The sequence below is a fragment of the Hippoglossus stenolepis genome, chromosome 21 (genome assembly GCF_022539355.2).
Source record: "Hippoglossus stenolepis isolate QCI-W04-F060 chromosome 21, HSTE1.2, whole genome shotgun sequence".
Lineage (NCBI taxonomy): Eukaryota > Metazoa > Chordata > Actinopteri > Pleuronectiformes > Pleuronectidae > Hippoglossus > Hippoglossus stenolepis.
This window is the reverse complement of record NC_061503.1, coordinates 5,391,621-5,419,565: the sequence shown is the minus strand read 5'-3', so window position 1 is coordinate 5,419,565 and position 27,945 is coordinate 5,391,621. Positions and strand designations below refer to the sequence as shown.

The 27,945-nt window shown below is 42.8% G+C and overlaps 1 protein-coding gene across 1 annotated transcript; it reads left to right on the top strand.

The window, feature by feature from the left end:
- Nucleotides 1–640: 640 nt before the first annotated feature.
- Nucleotides 641–27,547, top strand: pkd1b (polycystic kidney disease 1b). The gene is made up of 40 exons (XM_047338440.1): nucleotides 641–716; nucleotides 1,661–1,841; nucleotides 1,939–2,141; nucleotides 2,315–2,433; nucleotides 2,768–2,915; nucleotides 3,039–3,304; nucleotides 3,392–4,165; nucleotides 4,805–4,936; nucleotides 5,047–5,192; nucleotides 5,334–5,470; nucleotides 6,368–10,026; nucleotides 10,544–10,684; nucleotides 11,012–11,294; nucleotides 11,533–11,635; nucleotides 11,768–11,896; nucleotides 11,986–12,136; nucleotides 12,238–12,375; nucleotides 13,416–13,560; nucleotides 13,696–14,415; nucleotides 15,229–15,382; nucleotides 15,553–15,718; nucleotides 16,773–16,968; nucleotides 17,115–17,282; nucleotides 17,712–17,852; nucleotides 18,077–18,287; nucleotides 18,529–18,652; nucleotides 19,393–19,536; nucleotides 19,642–20,044; nucleotides 20,235–20,358; nucleotides 20,434–20,645; nucleotides 21,094–21,296; nucleotides 21,385–21,582; nucleotides 21,674–21,828; nucleotides 23,241–23,441; nucleotides 23,603–23,777; nucleotides 24,381–24,563; nucleotides 24,908–25,109; nucleotides 25,207–25,393; nucleotides 26,034–26,145; nucleotides 26,240–27,547. The coding sequence occupies exons 1-40, from the start codon at nucleotides 641–643 to the stop codon at nucleotides 27,149–27,151; spliced, it is 12,222 nt and encodes a 4,073-aa protein (XP_047194396.1). The 3' UTR covers nucleotides 27,152–27,547.
- Nucleotides 27,548–27,945: the final 398 nt, after the last annotated feature.

The following is a 27,945-nucleotide window of genomic DNA, read 5'->3' as shown; positions in this document are numbered from 1 at the left end:
GTGTTAGTGCTGGGACAACGGGCTGTGGGCACAGCGCAGAAAACAAGGACCAAAAGGGTTTTGACAACCCAGAACAAGATGCTGTTCCCTCTAAATTCTTGAAGCATTTTTTTTTTTTTTAAAGGCAACCATATGCAGCCAAACAACACTACAATGACTCTGTTTTCTGAGACATGTTTCTTGCTGCAACCTGCCTGAGGGAATCGGACTGTTTCTATTGAGGTGCCAGGGGGTTTTACAACATGGTAATGAGCAGCGCAGGCCTCCTCTGTCCACTCTGCCTCTATAGCTGTTGCTGAGAGACAAAGTAGAAGTCACCCAGGCGCTCAGAGAGAGTGAAGAAGAGGCCTTTAAAACAACGACGCCACCATAACTCATGGTGTGTGTGTGTGCAGGACGAGGGGAGTGGGTGCTGGTGGAGGGAACAGAGTTGGGTTTAATGTGAAAGACGTGGAAATGAGAGGACGACTAAAAGTTTGACTTGTACACAGACACTCAGGATGAGGAGAACATGTGAGGATAAGAGTTGAACCCAGAAGACTCCAGCCATTTAACACAAGGATGGGAGAGTATTGATTTCCACAATGCTCCTGCACAGAGTATTTTATTATCCTGGTGAGAATATGATTTGCTCTGCAAGATGACAGGCGCGTTCGTGGCAGAAAAGCAGGTGCTTCCCTGGATTCTCTGTTTGGTTTTGATCACAGTAGCTGGAGGTGAGAAGATTTATTTTATATTGAGTCAAGGCTTAAATTTAAAAGTTATCGATATTTTCTGTGTCTTGTTCAGAGAATTCCAAGTCAGCAAATATATCTCTGGACTCATGAAAATTTACTTTTGAACTTCATCCCAGGCAATTCCTCTTATTACCCTTTATTATATATATATATATATATATAAGGGTTTTATTTACCTAATTTAGTGTCGCATTTCAGGTAGAAGTGGCACTTTTTTACTTTTATAGCATTGATATGTTTAAAAATGTGTAGTGTTACACATGCTCCACACCATTGTATTTTGTCTGTTCTACGTGATGAAAATACATTCACTTTACCTTTTCAACTCTACACATATCTATACATTTCATTTTTTAGTATATAATTATGTCTTTATTTCGCATCGAGCAAGTATTTTCAATTTGATATTTCATATTTACTGTTTACTTCAATATTCTGACATATACATTTACATTACATGTTTACAGTTTAATGCTGTGAAATAACATTTATGGAGTATATAAAAAATTGTGGTATTGCTCTAAGCAAAAATATGCAGCCTGGTGTGTTTTGTGTAAATCTGGCATATGCAATTTACAATTTGCAATAATGTTTACAAATTTCCCATTTAAAGCAACAGTTTGCAGTAGTTAAAGTACTATAATTAGCGTGTAATCCAAGATAAGATGCAGAAAGACAGTCAGGCTGGCAAACAGCTGTTATCACTGCTTGTTCAGCACCTGTATCGTCTGATAATGAGCTGAGTCAGTTGAGCTCCACTTCTTAAGCTCTCACAAACTGACAGTGAATATTCTTGCAGGAGTGAAATATTTTCAATCTCCCACCTCACAATACAGCTGTTTGGTTTCTCTACATGTGTTTGTGGCTGATATTATTATTGATCTTTTGCACGTTGTCAGCTCAATGTGATTTTTCCTCTCCAGAAGAGGTTCCCTGCCCAGAAGGAGGTTGGATCCACTTGTCCAGCATGCGTTGCTACTGGATGTCTGAGGCGACGTCTTCGTGGCCTGAGGCTCAGCATTCATGCAGAGAGAGTCCAGGAGGTGATCTGGCATCTGCTGACAGTGCAGAGCTGCAAACGTTCCTCCACTCCTCCTTTCCTGTGTGAGTCCTATATGAACAATGTGTGTCTACATTTACATCATGTCTTACTCCTCTCTGTTTCAATAGCAGATGTTTTGTGTTGTGTGTTTTTGTTTAGGAAAACCACTGTGTGGGTATGGCTGAAGGGACTGAGGGGAGAAGGGTCGGAGCAGGCTGGGGTTGTGGAGCCGGTGAGTCCTGCAAGGTGGGCTGGAGGCAGTGAGGGGGGGTGCACTCAGATGGCCTTGGGTGCACTGGGACAGTGGAGAAGAGCTCAGTGTGCTGGACGATACCTCTACCTCTGTGAAAAAGGTCTAACTGGTAAGACTTTAGTTTTTAATGTACAACACATAAAATCTCCTTCATTATTTATGTAGTATGTGGACAGTCTGCCCCCATATAGGACGACACTGACAGATTTGGTTGATGCTCATGTGTGAAGAATAACAGCAGACGTGTGTATCAGTGATTTTGGTTTACCCCTCTTCCTGCAGAGGCTTTACCACCTATGGACAGTTACCTGACGGGATTGGTTCACATGAGCGGCATCTACACGCAAACCCAGATACAACCTCTTCTCAGCATCCCAGACATTGGACAACAGATGGTGGAGGTTCGTAAAATGTGACCAGGATGGACAAAAGAAGAGAAGGCACAAAACATCACAACCTCACAGACATGATACACTTCTAATCAGAGGTTTCAGCTCAGGACTGAAATCACTGGTTCAAAACACAGATTCCAGACCATTGGTAGTTTTATTGCAATTACTATGGTGTGGCACGATGGAAATGACTGTTGAGTAACTTGACTAATAATGAATAAAGTGTTATAGATATTGCATGTAAGCTTACATTACAATGTTTAGTGCATTAAAAAATAGTAAGCAATGAGGCAAAAGGTAATGGATAAATTGTAAAATAGTTGGTTTTTAAATATTCCCACAGATGCAGCTGTTCCCAGGCTTGTGGTTCAGTCATGCAGGTCAGTTGGTAAAAGTTAAGCTAGTGGTTCAGCCAAGCCCACTGTCCTCGCTGGCCCGTGTTCAAATCCTCCGACCCTACTGCGACCCCAACCACCACCTGGTACCTCCAGGTACAGCCCATCCATTACATCACGTCTGGAAGCTACACTGTTGTGTATTTCCTACAGTACTGTAGGTATTACTAAACAGTCCTGTTGAGTACTTTAGGCAATAATCTCCTCTTTGCTCCTCAGGTTGCAGCTCTCTCCTTAATCCGTTTAGCTGCTGCTCACCAGTCCCACTGTGTAACACTACAGGGGGCTGCAGCGTGGGTCAGTACTGGTGCCACCTGCTGGAGGCCTGCGTGCCCAACACCAGTCCCTGCAGCCCCTACGATTCTGCAGCAAGTGGCCGTGGCTTTGCTTTACCTCCCAGATACCCCGCAATACCACCTTTCTACCACCTGGTGGCAGACCTGTCTCTGAGAATACGCCCCAGTTCTGAACTACAAACTATGAGCGTGAGTTGACCTTTGCGACAGACATTATGAATCAGGTCTGAATAAAATAAACAAAGTCCTGTCTCATTGTCATCTTCTCTGATACAGGTGCTTCTTCCAGATGCAGCCATCATGGTGTACCCTGATGATATAATAGCAATACAACACACTCAGGACTCTGGAACCTTCCTACATTGCCGCAGCAGTGAAGCCTCTCGAAACTCCTCCTGGCGCCAGAGTTACCTGTCCCTTAGAGGGGCCGAATGGGGAGGTTGGTGGCAGGGAGGCCTGACTTCACCGTCCCAAGGAGGCCACTGGGTGGACGGGGTGGTGTGTGATCTGAGCATACTGTACATAGACACCTTCCACAGAGGTACTGAGCTCGACGGTATCTTTGGTTCCACCCACACAGAGACAAACACACCTCCTGATGTCAGTCCCCTAACTACAGCTCCTCCTCCACATCCCAGATCTAAGTTTAGGCTTAATGTCATCCACCCCCTGCCGGACAAAAAGAACCAAATTCATGTCCAAATCAACACCCCGACACTCATTGTAGTAAAGGTCCTGACCTCACAGAGAGCAAGGAGCTCATGGTCAGCCCCAGTGCTGCAAACTGGGGTCCCCTTGCTCTCATCGTGTCCCGAAGAGGTGGCTCCGTCTCCGCCTGGCTGTAGGAGACAGTCCCCTGATGAATGGTTCTCCTCCGTGACTCTCTTACTTCCCTCAGTGGGGGTTCAGGTGTTGAATATCAGTGTGGTGGATGCAGTTAGTGCTCAGAGTGAGCACAGTGTGAGTGTGAAGGTCTGTGGCTACGAGGCAGTGACAGGGCTCAGTGTGGAGCCTTACGGACGTCTCAGGATGCTAACAGACACATCACAGGTGAGAATTTACAACACATTAAATTTGCATTCAAGCCACAGTTTTTAGTAGCCGCGCTAGCAGTGTGGGTCAAGAGATGGCAATGTCAGTAAGACAATCGCTTTGGTCCAAAATATCTCTGTCACTATTTTATGGATTGACGTTTGAGTTTTGAAGACAGCTGATCATGATCCCCAGATGATTAATCCTGTTGCAACATGATTGCCACCAGGAGGTCACAGTTATCGCTAATCATGGGAAAAATATCAAGTTCTTTTCTTTTATTTGTATAGAATATATGAAGGATTCCCAGATAATGTTTTCCAATACTTTGATGATTGGAGTAATCATAGAATAATTATGTTTTGATAACTACTTATATATATTTTCGAGGTTTGACACATATTAAATATTTCAAGTTCAAGTTAGTTTGGTCAAAATATTTTTTTTTACAATACTTTGGTTAAATACCTGCAAAACTGACATTCCCATAAGCTTCAGCTGCTTTCTAACTAGCTAAACCTAGCTCAGCCTAAGAATTTGCTAATGTAGAGTAGTATTGTTGAGGAATGTTGTCATGGAAAACTTGAACTTTACCAAAATGCAGCCCAGTTTCTTCACATTTCTCTCAATGGCATCTTCTTTGTTTTCATATTGCAGTCGTTTACAGCCGAAGTGGAGAGTGGTTCCTCAGTCAAATTCACATGGGTTATTGACAACCTGGAGCAGTTTGCCTTTGAAGGGGAATCTTACAGTGTAGCGTTCAAGAGACCTGCTGAGTATAAACTCAAGGTAAGGTGTTTGTTCAGTTACTTCCTTTTGATGTGTTACTAAATAGATTTTTAAAAATTAATCTTAGAAATGTATGTCAGGTTACAGCGTCTAACCCTGTGAGCTCCCAGAGCCTGGAAATCTTCTTGGTTGCTGATGAACTGACTCCACTGGCTGAGCCAGAGTTCCTGTTTGTCAGGGAGGTCGTAGCTGTGAATGCGACCCACCTCTACACCCTCAGAGTCAAAGTGGACATCTCCCTGCCAGTCACCTTCAGGTATGACAATGCATTTTTCATCAATAACCTTTAAAAATCCTCAGAGAAAATGTTACTTATCTGTTATCTTTACGACAGAGAATTCCACCTGCAACATGAACAAAAATGTTGGGTTTTTTTGTCTGGTCTAAAATCCTGCAGGTGGGATTTTGGAGACGGCATTGGAAAGGTGAGCCACACCCAGGCTGCTCCATATCAGACCATGGATGGCCTTGTGGAGAGTGGAGAGAAGCAAATGTTTGTCCAGGACTCGGTGAACTATACATATTCTTATTCAGGTAAACACACATATACATTAATTATAATTTTTTATAATTATTTTCAATTATGAATGTATGCAAGATTTCATGCAGAAAATTATAACCCAAGTCAGTAGTTTCTATGAGGCATTTTAGCATCTTTCAGAATATTGTTTTGACTTTAAACCTCCTGTTTCAAGCAGGAGTAGGTGGATAACCCCACAGTTCACTACTTGCAAAACATGAAATAGTCGAAAGAACAGAAAGCCACTAGCTGGTGGGCATAGTGCAACATTTAGCCAAAATACAATAAAGATTCCTTGGATGAGACCAAAAGGAAAAGTGAAAATTGGAATATTTGTCAAATGGACCCTATCTGAGAAATGATATGTCTGAATAACGGGAGATTTCATGCAGGAGAAGAACAGTATGGCAAAAATGTGATTGATATTTGTCAGGTGGAGCGCTAACACAACTTTAAATGAATACAAATGTTGCTCTGTATCTGTATCTATGTGTAGCAACTACTCGCTAACAATTGTGTCATATCAACTTCATAAATTAATCATATGTCAATGTTGTGTTTACAGTTTATTTTATTCTTCCCCCAGGTCGACAAAATGCAATACAGATTTAATACAGCTTTAAAGATGTAGATTATTTAGAAAATATAAAATTATGATTTGGGACATATCGTAGAATGATTAAAGCTGCTGTTAGTTGGACAGAGATCCATGTATCATTTTAAAATCTTTATCAGCCTCATTTATGTCCCTCTTTCGTCCTTGAACTTTATTTCAGATTTTTTTTAAAACCACTTAATGTAGGATCTGAAACATCTGATGTGATAAATAATGACACCGGTAGACTCTGTATTGAGTATTTACTATTAAGTACATCAAAGTGAAATAGATTTTTCTCTTCTGTTCAATATAGGTGACTTTACACTTCATGTCCAAGTCTCCAACAAATTTGACGACATTGGCGCATCAATGAAGATTATCGTCCGCCCTGAGTTAGGTCACGTCCACATTTCCTCTTCCCCTGTAGTGCCCACTGTCAATCATACACTTCTTCTAGAAGCTGCCGCAGAGCCCTCCACCTTTGGTGTCTTCTATAAATGGGACTTCGGCGATGGCTCCAAAGGTGTCCAAGGCATCCACCATAAAGTGCGTCACACTTTTGGATCTGCTGGACTTTTTAACGTCACAGTGTGTGCCAACAACACTTTGGCTACCCTGACCACTCGGCTCATCTTGGAAGTTATGGAGGAGATTTCTGGATTAAACATTAGCTACAGCGAACCTAGTGAAGTAAACTCTGCAACAGATTTCAGAGCTAAAGTGGCCACTGGTACAAGTCTCATCTGGGATTTTGACTTCGGTGATGGGTCCCTACTGGGCAACCTTACAGATGGTTCCATCTCACACATCTATAAGTCTCCAGGGGATTATACAGTGGTTGTAACTGTCTCTAATTCTGTCAGCAAAGCTCAGCAGTCCATCAGGGTAGAGGTCTATAGTCTGGCTGTTAGTGGAGTTCTCCCTATAGGATGTATCATAAATGGAACAGAGGCACAGCTCACTGCTCTGGTCACTGGGAAAATATCCTTTCTGATTTTCCATTGGCAATTTGGCGATGAATCCCCTGTGACTGTAGTGACAGGTCAGTCCACAGCCATGCATTCATTCCCAAGGCCCGGCATCTTTCATGTTAGCCTGACAGTGTTTAGTTTGGTTTCATCTGTATCATTTAATACAAGTGTTTGTGTTGAAGCGCCAATAACCAACGTGACAGTGGAGTCATCACAGGATGCTGTAGCAGTAGGAGAAGAGGTGTGCTTCAGGGTGTTAGTTTCCCCCGATCAGGGGACAGGTTACCACTTCAAGTGGTCTAGCCACTCCTTTATACCCACCGCCAAGATGGAAAACTATCAGAAGTGTTTTGTCTTTAAAGATGAAGGTGTCGAGGAGGTATCAGTAATGGCAAGTAATAACATCAGTAAACAAACAGCCAAAGTTAGCATCACCGTTCAAAAACCTGTGAGTAAACTGTCTGTGGGACGTGATAGTCAAACTGATGCACTGACAGTCAATTCTTTAGTGTCTTTTTGGGTTGCTAATTGCAGTGGAAGCAATGTGTCAGTGCTGTGGGACTTCGGAGATGGTTCTCTGATGGAGCCGAACCACAACGTGTCACATGTCTTTACCTCGACAGGTCAGTTCGCAGTTACTGCCACAGCATCTAACCTGGTGAGCAGAGAGTCTGCATCCATCAAAGTCAATGTTTTACTCCCTGTTGCAGACGTGTCCCTTCACAGCAACCAGCCCTATGCTGCAGTAGGAGAGGAGACTCTGATCACTGCAGTTAGCAGTGCAATCAGTGGCACCAGTTACTACTGGACTGTTGATGGTTTAACTTCAACCAAACAGGGGACCTATCAATTTAGATTTGCTTTCCCCAAACCAGGAGTGTATCAAGTGAGGGTTGTAGCCCAGAACTTGGTGAGTAGAAGGGAGGCAGCTATTTTCATTGAGGTCTTTGAAAGAATAGAGGGTCTTCACATTGAATGTCCCAGTCTGACCATTATGAAATATGCACCAACGCAAGAGGAACTGCTATTTATTGCTTCAGTCACCAAAGGCTCCAATGTCACATATCACTGGCGTGCTGCACAGAGTGGAATAAACCAAGAAATCACTGGTGATGGCAGGCTTTTCAATCTGTTGGCTGAAACGCCTGGTGGGTTATCAGTTCATGTAAGAGCCTCGAACACGTTGGGTGAGGCCACAACCGCTGTTTCTCTAGTAGCAGTAGAGCGTGTGACAAGCGCACATGTTACAACTCATTCCAACATTGTGGCATTAGGGAAATTAGTTAATGTATCTGTGTCTGTTGTTACCGGGTCAGACCTAGAGTACCTTTGGTATACGAACTTTGATCCATCACCCCTGCGGACACGTGAACCCTTTCTTCTCCACAATTGTACAAGTTTGGGTGATTGTCTTATCACGGTGGTTGTTCAGAATGTACTCAGCCAATGTAATGATACCAAACAGCTCATAGTCCAGGAGGATGTCCACGAGGTGGACTTTGAAATTGAAGGTAAGACACGTCCATTTTATATCAATACAAGTGCTGCTGTTTCCCTCCGTGGGCTTGTTCGTAAGGGCAGTGACCTGCACTGGGACTGGGAAGTTAGATGTTCTGAAACCAACATTTTTAATGCTACTAATCAAACCTTCATCTACACTTTTACACATCCCGATATGTACCAGGTGTCTTTGAATGTCTCCAATGGGATAAATTGGCAGATGGTTTCACACAGGGTCACTGTCCAGGATGGAATCAAAGATCTGCTTTTGAATATAAGCAAATCTTCCCTTTGCAGTGAAGAAGAAGTTACTTTTATTCCAACAATTTCCAAAGGAAGCAATGTGAGCTTTGTTATAACCCTTAAAAACAAAGACTGGATTCTTAGCCAGGCCATTCTCGAAGGGCAAAACTTCTCTATAAGCCTTCCAGCTGGGAGATATCTTGTGACAGTGGAAGCTTGGAACCTGGTCAGTAGCACAGAGGTGTCTTCCAGCATTCTGGTCACTGAGCACATTCAAGGTTTGCGACTTGTAAACAGTCGTTCTGCTGCACTCGAAGCTCTGAAAGGAATCCATTTCAAGGCAGAGGTGCAAAGTGGGTTTCCAGTTAATTACACCTGGATGTTTCACTTGGTGGGGTCGACGCCTACATGGCTGATTGGCCAAGAGGTAATCTTTACTCCACCAGAGAGCGGTTCACTGTCTGTCAGTGTAGTAGCCAACAACGGTGTCTGCTCCCAGATGCTAAATGAGACTGCTTCGGTGGAGTGGCCGGTTAAGGAGATAAAGCTTGTTTGTCTTTCAGAGAGAACATTTGTTGGACACACTGTCATGTTTTCTGCAACAGTGCGTGGAGGGAGCAACCTCAGATACCTCTGGGACTTTGGAGATTCCACTAAAGCATTGGTGACGGACTTGAGAACAGTTAATCATACTTATTATATTGCTGGAGAATACAGTGTTGTGGCCAAAGTTGTCAACAGTGTTAGCCACGTGTCCACACAGCTTCACATGGAGGTGGAGGAGCTCCAGTGTTCCAGCCCTCAAGCTTCTCTAGTCCAGAGCCAAGCTACTATCTACAGATCAAGACCAAGTTTCTTTGAAGCCAGCGTGGACATTAACTGCTCTGTTTACAAGACCATATACCAATGGGAGATATTCAGAGGGTCCAATTTTACCACTTTACCTGGGAACAAAGTCTTTCTTCGAAGGCAAGTGGATGCAGCTTCTCCTTTACTATTACTCCCGAGGCACACTCTTGATGTGGGACAGTATTGCCTAGTGTTCACCGTTACGCTCCAGGAAACTCCTGTATATGTCCAACGGACCGCTATCATCACAGTGGTCCATTCCCCGCTGGTAGCTGTCATCAAGGGGGGCTCGCACAAACTGTGGCCAAGCCTCAGTGACCTCACCCTGGACGGATCTGAGTCTTACGACCCTGATGCGGAGCCCGGAGTGGAGGACACGCTAGAATATCACTGGACCTTCATGAGAGCGGTAAAGGCCTTTTGATGTTATAGCAAACTCACAATGTTGTAAGTTGTGTATCAATAAATAAGAAATGAAAACTAATTTAGGAAGAAAGGTGTGGATGTATTAATCCTTTGATACACACTGGTCACACTTGTAACACCTGTGTTTTCTTGTATTTACAGAACTCTACAGAGTCTCATTTTGTGAAACAGCCCATTGAGGGCAACAACAGTACAGTGACTTTATTCACCGATCAGCTGCACCCAGGCACAGTCTACATTTTTACACTCGCTGTACACAAGGCAGGAAGAAAGCCTGCATCCGTCAACCAGACTGTGAGTGTTACACATGATATTACTGTTTATTCTGCACCTGCATATGAAAAGGTTAAAGATTTGGGCAACTTGGCATAGAAGCAAAGAGCATTTTGACCAAACAAGATCCAGAAATTTTTTCACAGGGGTTTTCCTCTGAGTCTGTTTGAAATGATGATATTTTAACGTTTTATTTTATGCTCATGATGTCAATCACTTATCTTTAGGTAACTGTGTGTGAAGCCCCTGTGCTTCGTGTGACTGTGGAATGTGTGTCCTGTTCTGGCCACTCCTCCTCTCAACACATCAGTTACAACAGTGCCATCATCCTTGCAGGACGATGCGAACAATGTGATGACCAGACTCAGGTAATGTTTCTTAAACAATTACACATGAGGTCACTTGATGTAAATTAAATTTCATAATTATATTCTGTAAAAATCTGGTAAAAAGTTTTCTCATGAAGAAAATACAAATTAGGTGTAATTGTGTCAAAACCCACCCAAATCCAGAAAAACTTTGCTATGGGATAATAATGGCCTCACCTCCAGAATACAATCTTTTTTTCAGACCATCAGTTTCACTGCTCCCTGTACGACTGTGCCATCATGTTTTTTCTTTATCTGGACATTTCAATCGACATTTAATTGTTACAAGGCTTAGTTATTGTGTCCTAATCATGTGTCTATCCACAGTACAAATGGAGCGCTGAAGTCCAGACTGGCATGACACTTGACCTTGATGACGTCGCTCCCTCCACAGGGACACATTCTCCTAACTTGGTGGTGCGTTCAGGCGTCCTCCAGCCAGGGCTGAGTTACACCTTCACTCTCAATGTCTCCCAGCCTGGTGGAGGTCAGTGGGGCAGCGCCAGTCAGACCATACAACCTAACAATCCACCACACGGAGGCGTCTGTGATCTGAGGCCAGAGTCTGACATACGTCTGCTGGAGACAGTGGTCACCTACAACTGCTCAGGTAACGCTGCTGTGTCACACAGTTCAACATGTGTCAGTACCTTTTTTTCTTTGTCTCCTTTTTTATTGTGCCTTTTTACCTTGTTCTTGATGCATTTAAAATGTTGACAGGTTAGTGAAGAAAATGCTTTGTGTTGCCTCTTCAAATATTTAAAAGTTGTATCCTATCTTATCTTATCTTATCTTGTCTTAATTCCAGTGTACCAATGGTCAAGTTGTTCTCTGTCATTTCTTGGTAGGCTGGCGAGATGATGACAGTGAGGCCTCTCAGTTGATCTACACCTTCCAGGTGGCCCCATGTCAGCCCATCAGCACGGTGTGCCCCACACTTACTCTGTACAGGTGACTACTGGCCTCCATTTAAAACTGTTACTGCAGAAACAAAGTTTAATCCTAACCTAAGCGTTTAAAATATTCAAAAATCTAATTTCCCCCTTAAAAATTAAGCTGCAGCTTATCTTAATCCTTTCCCAGGGGAACTCGTTCAACATTTGGCAGCCTGGTTCCAATGGGACGTTCAGGGCAAGAAAAAAAACAGTCACTCATCACAGTCACTGTGTTGGTGGAGGACCATCTCGGCTCAAACGTCATTGCTCTGAACAGGTAAAGAGGAAAATCATTTGTGGGAAATACATCATGCCCAATGTCGTAGTCAAGATTTAGTCCACTCTCTCTCTTCTGGATTCCTCTAGGACGCTGACCACTGAAAATCCAGCAATGGACGAAATCACCAGTGAGTGGCTCAGAAACAAGAGCCAGACTGAGTTCTGGGCTCTGGTCCAACATGGCAACCCTCAGGAGCTCATTCCTTACTCCATTGCCCTCAGCAGCCAGCTCAATCAGGTAGTGTGTCCCTGTGTCATGTTCTCACATTACAGTGCATATGGAATTATAAAAATCATAGACATGAGATTTAAAATAATGAGTTTCACCCCTGTCAACAGATAAAGTCTGAACGGACCCCCCAGGAGCTCATGGACAGGAGGGAGATCCGGGTAAATGTGTCTCAAGCCCTGGCCTCTCTCCCCGTGTCCTCCATTCTGGATGTTGATCAGATCAGCTCAGCGTTGGCACAGGCAACTGTAAGTGAGCACTACCTCCTTTTTGGGAAAAATTGGAAAGTTTTGGAACTATGACTTTGTTTTCAAGTGGAGATTTAGAGGATGCAATTGATACAACTCATAATGCTACAGCAGCATGAAGCCATTTAGCTTAGCTTAGGATAATGACTAGAAAAAGAGGTAGACAGTGATTCTCTCCAGGTATTAAAATCTACCTACTAGCACCTATACAGCTCACAAATTAACATATTTTATTTCCTTTGGTAAATTCCATACAAAAGGCTAGTGTGATAATATGAATCTAGCATTTCACAGTAGGGCATAAGTTGGACATCTTGTATAGGCACCTCCTGGAGTTTTTGCAGTTTACTTACGTCCATCGTGTAACTCATGGTCTTATTGTACAGATTAAACAAAGTAGATATAACTTATATATTGGTGAAATAAAGCAAATTAGCACATTTTAGTTTACTTGTAAAGAGTTGTAAACTGAATTTATGCTTCTGCTTTATCTACGATGGCTACATGCGTAGGCTGAGAAGTAACGCAAACTGTAAACCAACTACAAATCAGACCTACAGTATTGAAAGAGATACAACTGTGACTGTGTTGTACAATTGGTGAAATCTGACTTAATCAAAACCTAAGCCATTATGAATGAATAGCAGGACTCCGATTTACCCCTTGACTTACATATTCATCCACGATTAACCAGTTGTTCCTATTTCAAAAATATTAACCTCCGCAAAGGAGGATTTTTGTATCAGGCATGTTTAAGGGACTGTTACTTTTACAATTTGGTGCAGATCCAAAAGAAAATCTGGATCTAGTGAATTTAAATGTGGTTTCATAAGGAGACTGTTGGGCCTGGATGAAGGTATGCTGTCTGCTGAGCGCCATTCTAGTTTTACATGCAATCATTTGCTCATAAATGCGAACATTAAGAGACTAAGATGACCAGGTAGTGTGTAATGTATATATTTTGATATATATTTGCACAATTTTCGAGTAATTCACAGTTACAACATTATTCATGTTGAGTTATTTACTGTTTGTTCCAGGCCGTCCCTGATGAGTTGGTATGTGAAGGCTGCCAGGAGAAGGTTCTGGAAGCTGTGGGGAGGATGATCCTTGTGATGGAGGAACAGATGAGTCCTGGTGTTTTAGCAGCTCTTGAAACAGGAAGAAACATCCTTCATGTCTTAGGTGCTCGTCTTGCATTACACGCTGACTACATTTCCCTTGGGATCAATAAAGTATCCATCTATCTATAAGAAGTGAAAGTAAAGAACCATAGATGTACAGGTCTGGTGAATCTTGCTCTGATCTCTGTGTTTCCAGGTAGCACCTTGGCTGCAGTGTCTGAATCAGCCAGTGCCTCCAGTTCTCACCCAGCCTACTCGAGCTCTCTGCAGTCAGCCTCCACTCTCGCCCTGTCAGCACTGGCCCACGCAGGAGCCCTCATGCGCACTCTGATGCGTTCACGTGTTCACGGCGAGGATCCTCTTCTGCTCTCCACCCCTTACATCAATACAGTTGGTTTTCAAGGAGACCCCACGGACCTCCTCTGTACTCACCAGACAAACCAGTCCAACCAACACCAGGCCATCTCCTCTCGGTCATCATCGGCTGATGGGTCAAAGGTATGTCCGTTTCATATCCCCACCTCCCTCACTGCTCACCTGAGGAGTCAGAGGTCAGAGGTGGTGCAGGTACTGTTCAGTACAGACGGAGCGCTGGAGTCCAACCCTATGCTGAGTGCAACTGACCCTCCAATTTCCACCTCTCTGGTTGCCATGGAGCTCACCACTCCTCAGGGTCAGCCCATACCCATCAGGAATCTGGCTCCTGAACAAGCCATACAGGTCACGCTGCCCAACAAGTACCCTGTGGGACAGGGAGACAAGGGGGCAGATGGGAAAGAAGGTGAATGCAGGAATGAGACATGTCTCACTGTAACACTTCCCACTGAAGGACAGCTGAACTTCACAGTAAACGCTGTGGATGGACTGGATGAGAATGCAGGTTTATACATCTCCTTCAACTTCAGTCTGCTTCCAGGTAAAGTACATTATTTTCCTTCTTACTAGACCAGATCGCAAGTGTTTGCACTTTGAGATAATGTAAGACCATCTGAATTTAATAAAAATGTACTCTTCTTTATTTTCATATTAGTATGTAAAGTGTATAAATATATACTGCTGATATAGTGTATCAGACATAACCAATCTTTCTAATCTGTTTAAAGCCTTTTTTATGATGATAAATTATTTGTGATCATTCCAAAGTTTTTTATTACCTGCACCAAGGTTATACTTTCATTAGTGTTTGTGTAGATGTGGGATGGGGGAAGAACCCATTACATTTTGGTGCAGATTAGGGGGCGGATCCAGGAACTTTTCTTCATCTTCTTTAACATTGTGAGAAAGGGAGTTTTCAACATTTTTCACAGTTTTCCCAGGGAATCATTCATTTATCTTGATGAAAGTAATCAGGCATGTTTAGTGAACTGATTTCTTTGAGTTTGTGAAATTTGGTGCAGCTTGATTGAATTTGAGGGGCGGAGGTATATGTTCTACTGAGTACTCTACTTTAATAAACGTATTGGGCATAAAATAATAAAGTATTAGTGGGCTGCCCTATCTCAATTGAGTCTTTTACACAGCAACAGAATATGTGTATAAATAGTATTAATAATTAGTATTTTGATGAATGGAAAGCAGTGACTGGGATGTTTCTCGGACAAGGATGTTTCTGAAATATCTTTAAGGTCGATCTCCATAATTATTAATTAACCTCACCATATATATGTGAGTTTCAGCATGAATTATGAATTTCCAAAGGCTGTTTTCAAACTGCATTATGCATTTCTAGGATCTACTTCTGTGAGCTCGGGATATGTCAAGATAGAAGTGAGCTCCACGGTGCCAGGGACTAATGCATCTCTGGGTTCCCTTGAGAAAGAGTGGGCTCTCTCTCTCTCTGCCCCGACCAGCTCCTCAGAGGAAACCATCTTTCTGTCTCCACTGTGAGTCACCTGGCTTCTCTTTAGCTCAGTTACCGTTTTTAATGAATAAAGGATCATGACAGCATTTTCCCCTGCAACAGGTTACACGGGACAGACGAGCCTCTCTCCGTCAACCTGACCTCGTCTGTGCCCGAGGGGGGGCCGGTCCATGTGTCGGTGTGTGTGTTCAGCTCTCTGTGCCAGTACTACAGCGTGGAGGAGAGGCGGTGGAGCAGTGAGGGTCTCCAGCCACTGGAGGGCAGCACACTCCAGGCAGCTCACTGTCTCACCCAGCATCTCACCATATTTGGGGCCAGTTTGTTTGTCCATCCTGGGGCCGTTGTTCTGCTGCCACCGGTATGTGAGGGCGCTAAGGCTGTAGTAGAGTCATTCAGGGATGACACGTTTTTAGGCTCAAATGGAAATAAGCATCACCCTTATTTGCTTGATTAAGTTTTTTTTCCATTTTCTTTTGTATTATTGCAGAAAATTAGATCTGTGACAAATACAAGTTTTTTATGCTTCAAGATAATCTTCACAAATGTACAGTTTAATGATTTTTTAAGGCTAAATACAGTAAAAGGTGTTAAACGGACTAAATAATTTTAGAAAGTTATTGATGTTGACTTTTAATGTCTCGCCCATTTTAAGACAATTAAAAACACAAATATTCTTACATTGACCCAATTCTGAATCAGACATTATTTCCATAATGGTGTTGACATGAATTGCTAAAAGAATATTCCCTTTATATTACTGTGTACATATTACAGAGCAAAGCCCGATTTTGACGCAATTCATTACATCCACTACGTTATACATCCAACATTATTCTGCCACCTTTAAAACCCCAACCTGAAATAGTTGTGTTGCAAAAGCTACAACTCCTTTTTATTTTTCCAGGAAATGTGTCATCAATCAGTTGGTAACTGCCGTTTGTTGATATCACTAAATACTATGAAAAGTCCATCAGGATGTATACATGTATATATAATATGACTAATAAGATCAGAATACTTCATGTCTTGATGTGATTAATGCTTATTTTGAGTATGAGTTAATCAGCAAATGGTGTTTACATGGCTGTGTCTTATTCAGACCTCATTCAGGTTAATATCAGAATATTAATGTCTATGTAAATGTGGACATTGTCTTCAACCTTTATAAACCACAGCTCTTATTCCTAATTCCTAAGCCCTTCAAAAAACCCATGACCTTAGTCCAAAACCCAAAGATTATTTCAAGGTTTCAGGACTCATTCCTGCATTCCTCTGTTTAAAGCATTTTCTTTTTATGTTTTGACAAATAATTATGTCTAATCCTTTCCCCAAATACAGACTCAGGATTAGAAGGTGTATATTCATCAACAGGCTCTTTCTCTTTTCCCTCTTTGCGTGTCTTATCTCTCCAGTCAGGTGGTCCCGTGCGTAACTCAGTGGTGGGGATTGTGTGTGCCGTCCTGGTTCTGACTCACCTGCTAGTGGGGCTCATCGCCCATAAACTGGACCACTTGGACAGTTTAAGACTGAGCCAGGTCCCTCTATGTGGCCGTCCGGGACTCTACCACTACAGAGTTCTGGTCAAAACCGGCTGGAGGCGCGGAGCAGGTCAGCCAAAGACAAGCCGACAGAGACATAGAAATAAAAACTGTATGACATAAGTTAAACTAGTGAGGGCATTTTCATGTTTATTAAATGAAACCTCTGACTATATATGATATATATGATTTTAATGCTGTGCTATAACCCGTCAGGCACCACAGCACATGTTGGCATCAGTCTGTACGGTGTGAACAAGAGCGGCTCTCGCCACCTGCAGAGGGATGGAGCTTTTCAACCCGGAAGCCTGGACCAGTTTCACCTGGAGACAGACGACAACCTGGGAGAAGTTTGGAAAATTCGCATCTGGCACGACAACACAGGTATATGGTAACTGCAATAATATATGTCTTTTAAAGTAATTTGCTATTGCACGGATTCTGATATAGAATACCACATCTAAATATAATCTCCTGGCAACAAGAAAAAAAAGATTAAAAAAAGATTTAGTACCATCTAGCGATGGAATTGCTACTAATTCATTTAGTTTGTCCATGTGGGCTCCTGTAGAAATATGACAGTGCAACATTACAGACTTTGTGGAAGGGGAACTGCTCAATTTATTAATTTACACCATTGAAAACATTGTAATAATTATTCATCACCCAATAGACCCCTCCCTTAAATCCTACAAAATCGACCAATATGAAATTCCCAAATTGCTGTTCTTTGGAAAACATGTTTTAACTAAAAATACAGATTTTCATCATAAGTATAACTGGATTTTTTGTATTTCATATCTGTAAACGTAGGTCTGGAGCCCTCCTGGTACGTTCAGCATGTGGTGGTGTGGGACCCTCAGACAGACCACATGTTCTTCTTCGTGCTGGAGGACTGGCTCTCTGTGGAGAATCAGAAGAATGACACTGTGGAGAAGGAAGTTCTGGCCTCATGTGAGAAAAGATTCTTACAAACTGCAAAAAGTATCTCATGGAGTGATGCTGGGTGCTCTTTCAAGATGATGTTTTCATTTTAGTGAGACAAGGCCATTTTTTAACAATTGATATGAGCTTTTTGTTCTTTCAGTACAGATGACTCCCCTGTTGAAACAAGCAATTTATTTTCATTTATTAGAAGAAATAGAGAATTTTTCGTTTCTTCATTTCGTTCCATGCAGGTCCAGAGGAGCTCAGAGGGTTTCGACGGGTCCTCACCTCCCAGCTGATGTTCGGGGTGAAAGAGCGCCACCTATGGCTGTCACTGTGGGAACGTCCTGCTCACAGCCGTTTCACCAGGGGTCAAAGGGTTACCTGTGGCGCCCTCATGCTGCACCTCTACTTGGCACTGGGGGCTCTGTGGTTTGGGGCTGTGGGCTCCAAGGGGATCAGGTGAGATGACTTAGTGAAAAAATGTAAATCCTTTTAGAGGAAGGTATTTATAATGTGATATCTGTCAGATAATATAGTAGCTGTTAAATTGTTTTACAGTAAAACATCAATGTTTCAGTGTGTTCTTCACAAATGCAGGACTTTGTATAATTCAGTCAACACACAACAAATAATTCAAGATTTCTCTGAAGATTCTGCTGAGTTGACAGGAGGAAAACGACTTGTGTCTCTTTTCCACAAGTGGGCCGGTGTCAGCCCAGCTACTGGTGAACATGGAGACGGTTGCCATGGGGATGACTGTTGCAGCACTGGTGTTTCCTCTTCAGTGTTTCCTCTGTTTCCTGTTTAGGAAAGCTCATAGTCAGGTAACTGGAAAAAACATTTTCATAAATTTTACTATTAATATATATATATATATTTTGCTCGGAGATAGTTTGATATATTGTGACACTGTCATTTATATATATATATATAGAACATAGAACATATATATATATATATGTTCTATGTTGTAACACGTGCCATCAGTGTGCTGCTGATTAGAGGTCATAGCAGCAGTGTGTTGGACGTGTGTCTATGCTTTGTTTGTCAAACAGTTTTATCTCAGTGTGGAAACAATATAAGTGAGTGTTTCCTTTTTATCTTAAGTTACATAGCGATAACTGTTCAGCGAGCAGGTGTGTGCCTGTGTGTGTGTGTGTGTGTGTGTGTGTGTGTGTGTGTGTGTGTGTGTGTGTGTGTGTGTGTGTGTGTGTGTGTGTGTGTGTGTTTGTGAGAGTGTGCGTCTGTGTTTGTTCCAGATATTACACAGAACCTAAATTTGTTTACACAGTCACTTTATGAGGACTTGTCTCCATAACGTAAATTATACAAATTTAAGGAAAAGACATCGTTAGAGTTAGGCAAGTACGAACTATGGTTAAGGTTAGTGTAAGTCTGCAGGAAATCTATTGAAGTCAATTTAATGTCAATCTGCCCTCAATTTCTTGGAGATACAACTCTGTGTGTGTGTGTGTGTGTGTGTGTGTGTGTGTGTGTGTGTGTGTGTGTGTGTGTGTGTGTGTGTGTGTGTGTGTGTGTGTGTGTGTGTGTGTGTGCAACCCAGGTAACTGTGGACATCTCAGTCCCTCCTTCTCCCATTTGTCACTCTGTGGAGATGGACGTTTACTTTGGCCAATCAAAGCTCTCCAGCTCGTCACTCTTGTCTCTGCCCGACTCCTCCAGCCCAACCCGAGGAAGTCCCTCATCGGTGAGAGCAACACACACAAATGTGGACACACACACATTTTTGTTTCTCTGCTCCCGTTTCGTTTCTCAGGATCACTTCACAAGTGTTTCTTGTAACTGTCTGTAGTTACTGGAGAGCAAGATGTTTGACTCCAGTATCCTGGACTTCTGGGCTTCCTCTGGCTTGGCGCCCCAGACAGACAGAGATGTGGTGGCATGGCCGTCCTGTGACAGCCTCCTCAATCTCCCAGTAGACTTATGTCCCGCCAAGATGACCCCAGCCCACGAACTCTGCAAGTCCTCACCCACTCTGGGCCCCACGCGCCAATTGAGGAGGAAAAAGGCCCTGATGCAGCTGTGCCTGGCCTCACCCTCCTCCCCAGACACACCCATCACTCACTATCCCCTTTCAAAAGAAACTTCAGAATCTTATCCCTCCCCTACTGCAGCAGATCAGGAGCTGCTCACCATGAACGCAAACCCAGTCCAAACTCACAACCACAATCTGACAACATTTCTAACTCTGTCCGGTGAGAAACATCAGAAATTCATATATTCAATGACGGAAACAAGGATTTATTTATTACCTATATCTAGTCTCTTGTAACCAGCAGTTAGCTTCTATATTATCTAGTCAATGTTTGTAATTTATCATTTCTTAAAAGTTTAAATGAAAATGTCTAGAAAAGTCTAATTGTACATGTACCTCCCTGGTACCAGAGGAGGATCTGCTGATGTCTATAGCAGCAGCAGCAGCAGCAGCAGAGGACAGAACACACAAAACCAACAGCAACTCAGACAGCGGCCGGGATTCACCCAGAACCACCTCCTCATTTACAGCCACGTAAGCATCGCTTCTCTTCATGCGAATGCACTTTCATGCAGAACTTTATGTTTCTGTGTTTTTCCCCCTTTTTAGACAGAGCACCTCCTGCAGCAGCTGGTCGGATCAGAGTGAGGATAAGTCCCTGTGTGGGGCAGAGATCCTCATGCCAGACTCCCAGTCCTCCTCCCAGTGTGAGGCAGGGCTCTACAAGTGTCCCTCTGTGCTGTCTGTTGACTCAGTGGCCAGCACCTTCCTGCCGAGCCCTTCTCCTGACTCCACTCGCTCCTCCTCCACCACACGCATAGGTACCATCATCACTTCCGACCCCACTACTCTGGACACACACTATATGTTTAAACTGTGAATCCAATTCACTTAGCTAACCATTTGACCTTTTTATTTTATGTGTTTATCAAGCTATTTCAATTGCTCATATTTTAGCGAACTTTAAACTGTGTATATATTACTTATAGCTCACTATTTTAACTTTTTATCCAATAGGCCAACTTGTAGCTAGTTAAACTGCTTATCCATAATTTTTTGTAATTATATGTCACCTGCTAATTCATTCATTCTAGCTATCTATATTAACCATTTATCCATTTCTTTAATCTGACTTTTAGCTTTTAATCCGTTACATTTAGTCATCGATTGTCACCATTAATCATTTTTTTAGTTATCTGAATTGTACATCTACAACTACTGAATCAATTTCTTAAAAGTTTGTATCTTTTATTGATTCCTCCACCCCAGGTGTTTCTCGAGGTCAGCCCCGCTGGCTGCTCCCCCCCTGGACACTGCGTGTGATTTACCCCCTGGTGGCTGCTCTGCTGGGAGCCTGCCTGGCTGTGGTCGGACTCTACGGCACATTCTTCTCCAGAAATGTAGTTCTCATGTGGCTCATATCGGCCTTCTCTGCTTTCCTCACCTCTGCTCTGCTGCTGGAGCCTCTCAAGGTGAGTTCAGACATGTCATCCAATTAACTTGCGTTGGCAGATCGTTGGTGGACAGTTGCTTTGATTTGCCTCTGTCTTGCTCGCTCAGGTGTGTGTGCAGGCACTGATCTACACCGTGCTGTGGAGGCCTGTGGATCCAGAGGTGGAGGACCAGCTGGCCCAGGAGACCACTGTGGTGAGGGCATTTGGAGAGCATAGTGCAAAGGTGCGACCACCATGTGGCTACGGACTGCTGCAGGCTAAAGATGAGGCGCGCAAAGTCCGAGCTCTGCGATCACTCATGAGGGTGAGATTACAGTCAAATTTCAAAGTGGACTATTTTCTCCAGAGGGATTAAAATGTTTTTTTGATAATTTTAATCTCTGTCTTTTATCTAGCACTGTGTGTGTCAGCTGTTGTTTCTATTGCTGGTGCTGATGGTGAACTACCAGGATAGTGTAGAAGAGAGGCAGGGCAGGCTGCTGCAATCTGCTCTCAGGGGCCATCTTCGCACAGCCCCCCTGGGAGCCCCTAACCTCACTTCACTCAGAGAGTAAGGACAACACTCACTCACTCATGCTGATAAAACACTATACACAAAGTACAACAACAATAAAAAAACACTGAGAATGCTGCTAGACGGCAGCTTTTTCCACGAGACAAATACAACCTCTGTCGGGTGTTCATCATGACTTCCATTGTGCAGCATCAGTAAAAATGGTTGTTATGCTGATCCTGTTATTCCATTAAGAAAAGGACACAAACTAATCAGGTCTTCTCTCTTTATCTTTTTCATGTACAATTCTGCACATAATCAAATCCGAAAAAGGAAACTTCAGATTTACTTCTGTTTGTTTTTCTTACTTTTCACTTTCATTATAAAGCACTTTTTGGTGTTTGATCTAAAAGGAAATGAAATACACCGCATAAAAAAGCTGCCTTTCTAGTGCTCTAATAATACAGTGCTATACATAACTGCATCAACATTTTCTGTTGTGCATTGAGAAACGGGCCAAGAACAAGACATCTTGTGATAATTAGATTTCTCTGCACTCGTTTGAAAATGTTATTTTGGATGCAGACAAAATGAGACAATCCAAAACTGTATGGATTCAAGGATATTGTTTGCAATATAATATATATTATGTTGCTGTCTCCGGACAGATTCCATGAAATAGGAACCAGCAATCTATTATTCCACTTCTCTCAACCCAAAGCCCTTTCATTTCCACTGATGTGAATTTAGTAACAATCTAGATATCTGGTAATGACCACTTAGTTTTTAGTTTATAAGGTCAGTCATTTCTTCAAACAGCTGGTCACTGTACTCAACAGGATTAATAAATGAACTCACAGCTGTGGGTTGAAGTTATTTGATGCACTAGTGAGTTTGATCATGGGTTAAATCAACAGTTCAGTTAAGTGAGTGGGACTCTGTAGTCAGAGCTTAGGTCAACCCATTGATAGACTTAGTTTTTTCTTCCGAGTGAGAGGCTTCTTAGATTCTATGGACTTTCTCTGCCTGGCCTTCTCGTTGAAAGTCCCTAGAAAGTCAACACAGCAGGGGATCCCCGCTGGATTCACCGCGAGCAAGTGGGGTGGGGGGGTTGATGACGCAACAGATGCAAAGATAAAAAAAAACAAATATAAATCAAATATCTCCCGGTGAGAAAGCGGTGCCACACACGTAGAAGAAACCGGCGAAGACGTCAAGAGCTTGTGGTGATAAGAGCCGACACTGGTGTCTGTGTCATGTGATTTCAGCAGCAGAGTTAATACGTTGCTTCCTTCCTCTGCACAACATATTAACAATCCACAGTATAAAATATACAATATATATTGACATAGGAAAATTGTTGAGTACATTGTAAGGGACGGTTCACTGTTGTGGCAGTATTGGCTAATCAAAGTATTTTAACAGTTTTTGGACATTAACAATCAGAAACTCATCCTCTCTTCATCCAGCTGGTCAGATGCAGAGCAGTGGATAAATCACACTTTGGTGCCACAGCTGCACCAAAACCCGTCACTGCGTCTAGTGGGGCTGCCACAGCTGCAGTACACAGGCACGCTCGGCCACGCGGCAGACGTCCTCCTGGGAAACAGCAGTGAGAGGACGCGCCAGCTCCTTGCTGACCTGCACATGATGGACTGGGGCAAGAAGATGTGAGTGGAGTTCAACCTAACCCCAAATGGGTTTTATATTGAATACAATACATTATCATACTGATGTTAAATTGTATAGAATCTCATTTAAAAGTCATTTTAAGAACATTAACTTTGATTTGCTTTTTATTTCTTTTATTTTTTTATTTGATCTTTTTCAGGTTTGAAACTCTTTCTATTGATTTCACACACTATAACAAAGACTCTGGTTTATTTGTGTGTGTGTCCATTCAACTACAATGGGCTCACACACAAAGAGTCACTTCCTTCCTCTCCATCCATCCACTCCTCATCCCTTCGCCCTCCTCTGGATTGGACTTTCGGGTGGCACTCACGGTAACATTCACAGTATACTTTCAAACCACAGACTGTATATAAAGAGAGACAGCGTTTCTCCACTTCCTCCCACTGAAATGAAGCCAAAATATCACGGATACGAAGACTGCCATCTTGCTCAATTGTAGCTTGTGCAGTAGCAATTGGGGATGGAGCCAAAGTAGCAAGATCCTGTCGATACACATGCTTGACCAAGTCAGTCTCAACTGTCAATCATGATGTTTCACCCAGTTTTTATAGCATCAAATAACTAATTAAGACTAAACTTAAATGGATAAAAGGACCTGGATAAACACCAGTGTGATAAGAACAATGTTAAATGTCAAAAACCATCTTTGAGAACATTTTATTTGTAGTCAACATTGACATTTTAGTTAGGTTCATGTCCAATTCACCTACATGGAGGAGGCAGGGTTTGTAACCTATACCACAGCCAGCCACCAGGTGGTGATCAAGATGCTTTGACTTCTGTTTTGAGGAGCAGTCATGTCGTCCATCTGTATATACAGTCTGTGTTTCAGAAATAAAGAGCAATACATATTCTTAAGCAAACGCTTTAATGATATAGTTTGATAGTTCTGATGCTTTGACTTTGTTTGACAGGTTCTCCTTCTCATCTCTGCTCTCCTCATCTTGTTGTCTGAGCTGTGGTCCATGGTCACTGAGCATGCTCAGTATCTGCACCACTGCAGACACTGGTTCCAGCTTTTCCTGGCCTTCTTGTTATTGGCGACAGCTATCCTGCAGTTCTGCTTCCTGTCTCGTGCCTCTTCATGTGTTTCCGAGGTAAAAAAATAAAAGTAAAAACCTTTGGGGTCCAATGACATCACCTTCTACATCATTGTAAACTGTAAACCTTCTTATGCACTGCTCTTTGCAGACTTAGTGGTAGAAATGAAATATTGATATAAAAAAATGCTCTTAAAGTACAAGTCGACTATTCTGTGTGTGGCTTTGACGGCCTTACAATAACCTGTACGTTCCATTTAGCTTCGGAACCGACCAGACAACTTCATCGACTTCCACAAAGCCGCCCTTCTGGCACAGAGGTCGTCTCAGTGTGCTGCCGTTCTGCTCACTCTGCTTGTTCTAAAGGTAAATGAGAGCTCTGCTTCATTATTAAACAGCAGCACTGCTCCACACACAGCTTAATCGTTGTTTTAAATGTCTACCCGATGCCACTGCTGTGTGCTCCAGCTGCTGGGAACCTTGAGGTTTGTGCGGAGGTGGCTGGTGATAGGCAGAGTGCTGCAGAGAGCCTGGGGGGAGCTGTGGGCTGTGACTGTCCTACTGCTGCTGCTGCTCATGCTCTGCACTCATCTCGGAAACATGGTACGAAAAAAAAAAAGCTCAACTGGGTAGAATATTTATGAAGAAGTGATGTATTTAATTTGGCTTTGTCTTTTATTTCAGCTCTTCTCCCATTCAGTGGAAGGCTTCCAGTCTGTGCACGAGGCCGCTGTTTCAGTGCTGTCTGTCCTACGCGGCCGAATAGCTCGCCAAAGGCTATGCAAGGTTCACACAGTCCTGGGTCCCCTCCATGGACTACTACTGATGGGGGGAGGTCTCTGGCTATTGGCTAGACTCTGTGGAGCTGTTCTCATTCGTGCATACAGGTACATTAGTTCTTTATTACAGAATCTTGCTGAAGTGCTCGTTGGCATTTCAGATTTCTCTAGAATTGAAGACCAATTACAGTGAGGCTGGTGGGAATGACATTAGTTTTACTGTTTTTTTGTTCATGAATGTAAATGTTTGACCCGATGGTGGCGCAATAAACTCAAGACATTTCTGAACTGACTAGTTTTTCATTCGAGGAAAATGAACCTCTAAACTGCATTTCACAGCCATCCATCCAATATTTGCTGAGATATATCAATCAAATCATGGGACCAGAGGAAAAGTCCGGGAATTACCAAAAGGTTTTCCACAGTCATCAGTCCCTCCGTCCCTCTGGGAGCCAGGAATATCTGCACAAAATCTATGTAATAAATGATGACAATCTCTATTTTACTATAGAAGTGAAATTTCTAAAGTCATTAAGGTTCAACCTCTGGAAAACATGAATATTTGTGCAAAGGAGGCTAAAGGAGCTGCAGCTGGACTGTATGAGGAAAGTATTTTCTGAACATTACAGCATGTAACCCAAATTAAAATGATGAACCTGAATATTGGTATAATATGTCTCATTTAAGTTTTGTAGGTTGAGTAGTGCATTAAGTGGATTTCATTACTAACTGTTGCTGTGTGCTAAAGGGCAGAGCAGGCTGAGCTGTACCATCCAACCATTGAACCTCAGGATTATGAGATGGTGGAGTTTTTCATCAAGAGACTCAAGCTGTGGATGGGACTCAGCAAGACTAAAGAGGTAAATAGCGCATTGGATTTGGTGCATTTTGTTGAATAACTGAGTATTTGAGCATCTTCTGTTGCTGATTCCAGACGTTTCTTTTCCTTTCTAGTTCAGGCACAGTGTGAAGTTTGAAGGCATGGACATCCCTCCCTCCAGATCCTCCCAGGAATCCCGTCTGTCCACCCTGTCATCGACTCTCCCCTCCTACCGCTCCCCTTCCCTGTCCTCCTCATTCTCATCACCCCGTCCCCTGTCCTCAGCCCTGTCTGTCAGATCAGAGGACTCATCAGTGTCCGAGCCCGGGTTTGACGTCTTGCCCTACCTGGACCGCCTGCTCCCCAGTGTCGGCGCTCTGCTGTCTCATTTCGATCGGGTCAATCAGATAACCGAGGATGTTCACAACCTGGAAATGAAGCTAGAGGAGGCTCAAACCAGGAGGAGGGAGAGGTGGATCAGTAGCGACAAACAAAGTGCGGAAAGGTTTGAAGAATCAACAACAAACCCAAAGAAACCAGAAGCAGGAATGAATACAGGAGAAATTAGACACAGGAAGACAAGTCTTCTTTACCCAAAGCCACGAGTCTCCCTCCCATCCTCCTTTTCTTTCAATCTGTCCACTCTTCACTCCTCTGCTGCATCAATCTGCATCTTTCCCCGCACAAGAGGCTCCTGTTTTGAGTCTGATTCAGTCTTGCCTCAGGCGTCTAGCGATAACCATTCTTCTGACACAGCCAAATCTGCATCTGGAATCTGTGGCTTGTATCCTGCAGGTTCTCCTAGTTTTGGGGAGTTCCCCAGGAGAAGAGCTTGGCATTCTGGGAGTTCTCATTCAGCCGATGCAGCTCAGAGGGCGTTCCAGCTCTCAGGAGGAGCTCCTCTATGTGGAAATGGAGGAGAACATTTAACGTACATGAACGATAGACCCAGGAGCGAAGAGGGGGTAAAAAGGCGGATCAGTGATGGAGTCCCTGTGAAAAGGAAGGCTTGGATCTCTGAAGGACCAGAGACTGAACAAGACTGACTCTGAGTTTACTCAGAAAATGTATTTAGTTTACTCACTTACTCATCAGTTTATTACCTTCACCAAGGAGGTTCTGTGTTCTGAGTTTCAATCTAGTGTTTTCATCTTCTGTTTGTTAGTTATTTTGCAGGTTTACGCCGAAACTACTTCCATGAAGTTTTGTTGTTGGATTGGACACAACCAAAAGAAGAACCCATTAATCCTGATTAACAGGCAGATCCAGAGATATGTTTCCTTTCTTTAACATGGTTTTAGCCTTGGAGGAGGAATGCGGAGTCTTCTGGGAGGTCTCACAACTTTAAGAGATGCAGCATTAAATCACTGTACCAAAAATATTGCATATTTATTTATACTTTAAAGAGACACTGTGGATACTTAACTCTACAGACAAATAAAGACGAGTGACCATATGGTCCGAAAGTGGGTTCATGTTTCATTTCTTTCATCTGTTTTACAAATAACAGAAAAACAGCATTTTAAGTTGGAGCTATATTACTATAGTCGTTTTCAGATTTAACCAGAGCATCTGGATATAAAGAGTTGGGAATGAGAATCTCAGTGTGCTAGAGCAGGAATGTCAACACCACATCCACAAATACAGAGAGTTACCTGGTGCTGATCGGCTTAATCAGTATTATGTTAGCTTGAATGGAACAGATGTTTATTATGTAAAGTCAAACTCTCCAGATTTAAGTGATAACACAGTTCTCTGAGTGTTTTATCAGTTTGAATTCATATTATTGCTTATCAAAAGGAAAGACCTTGACCGGAGAGTAAACACACGAGCACAAACA

Excerpts from the sequence above, each read along its gene's own strand:
- pkd1b (XM_047338440.1), top strand. The coding sequence starts at position 641 with ATGACAGGCGCGTTCGTGGCAGAAAAGCAGGTGCTTCCCTGGATTCTC. Across the intron at positions 23,442-23,602 it reads ATGGACTGGGGCAAGAAGAT|GTTTGAAACTCTTTCTATTG; the intron begins GTGAGTGGAGTT and ends GATCTTTTTCAG. Across the intron at positions 25,110-25,206 it reads GCACTCATCTCGGAAACATG|TGGAAGGCTTCCAGTCTGTG; the intron begins GTACGAAAAAAA and ends TCTCCCATTCAG.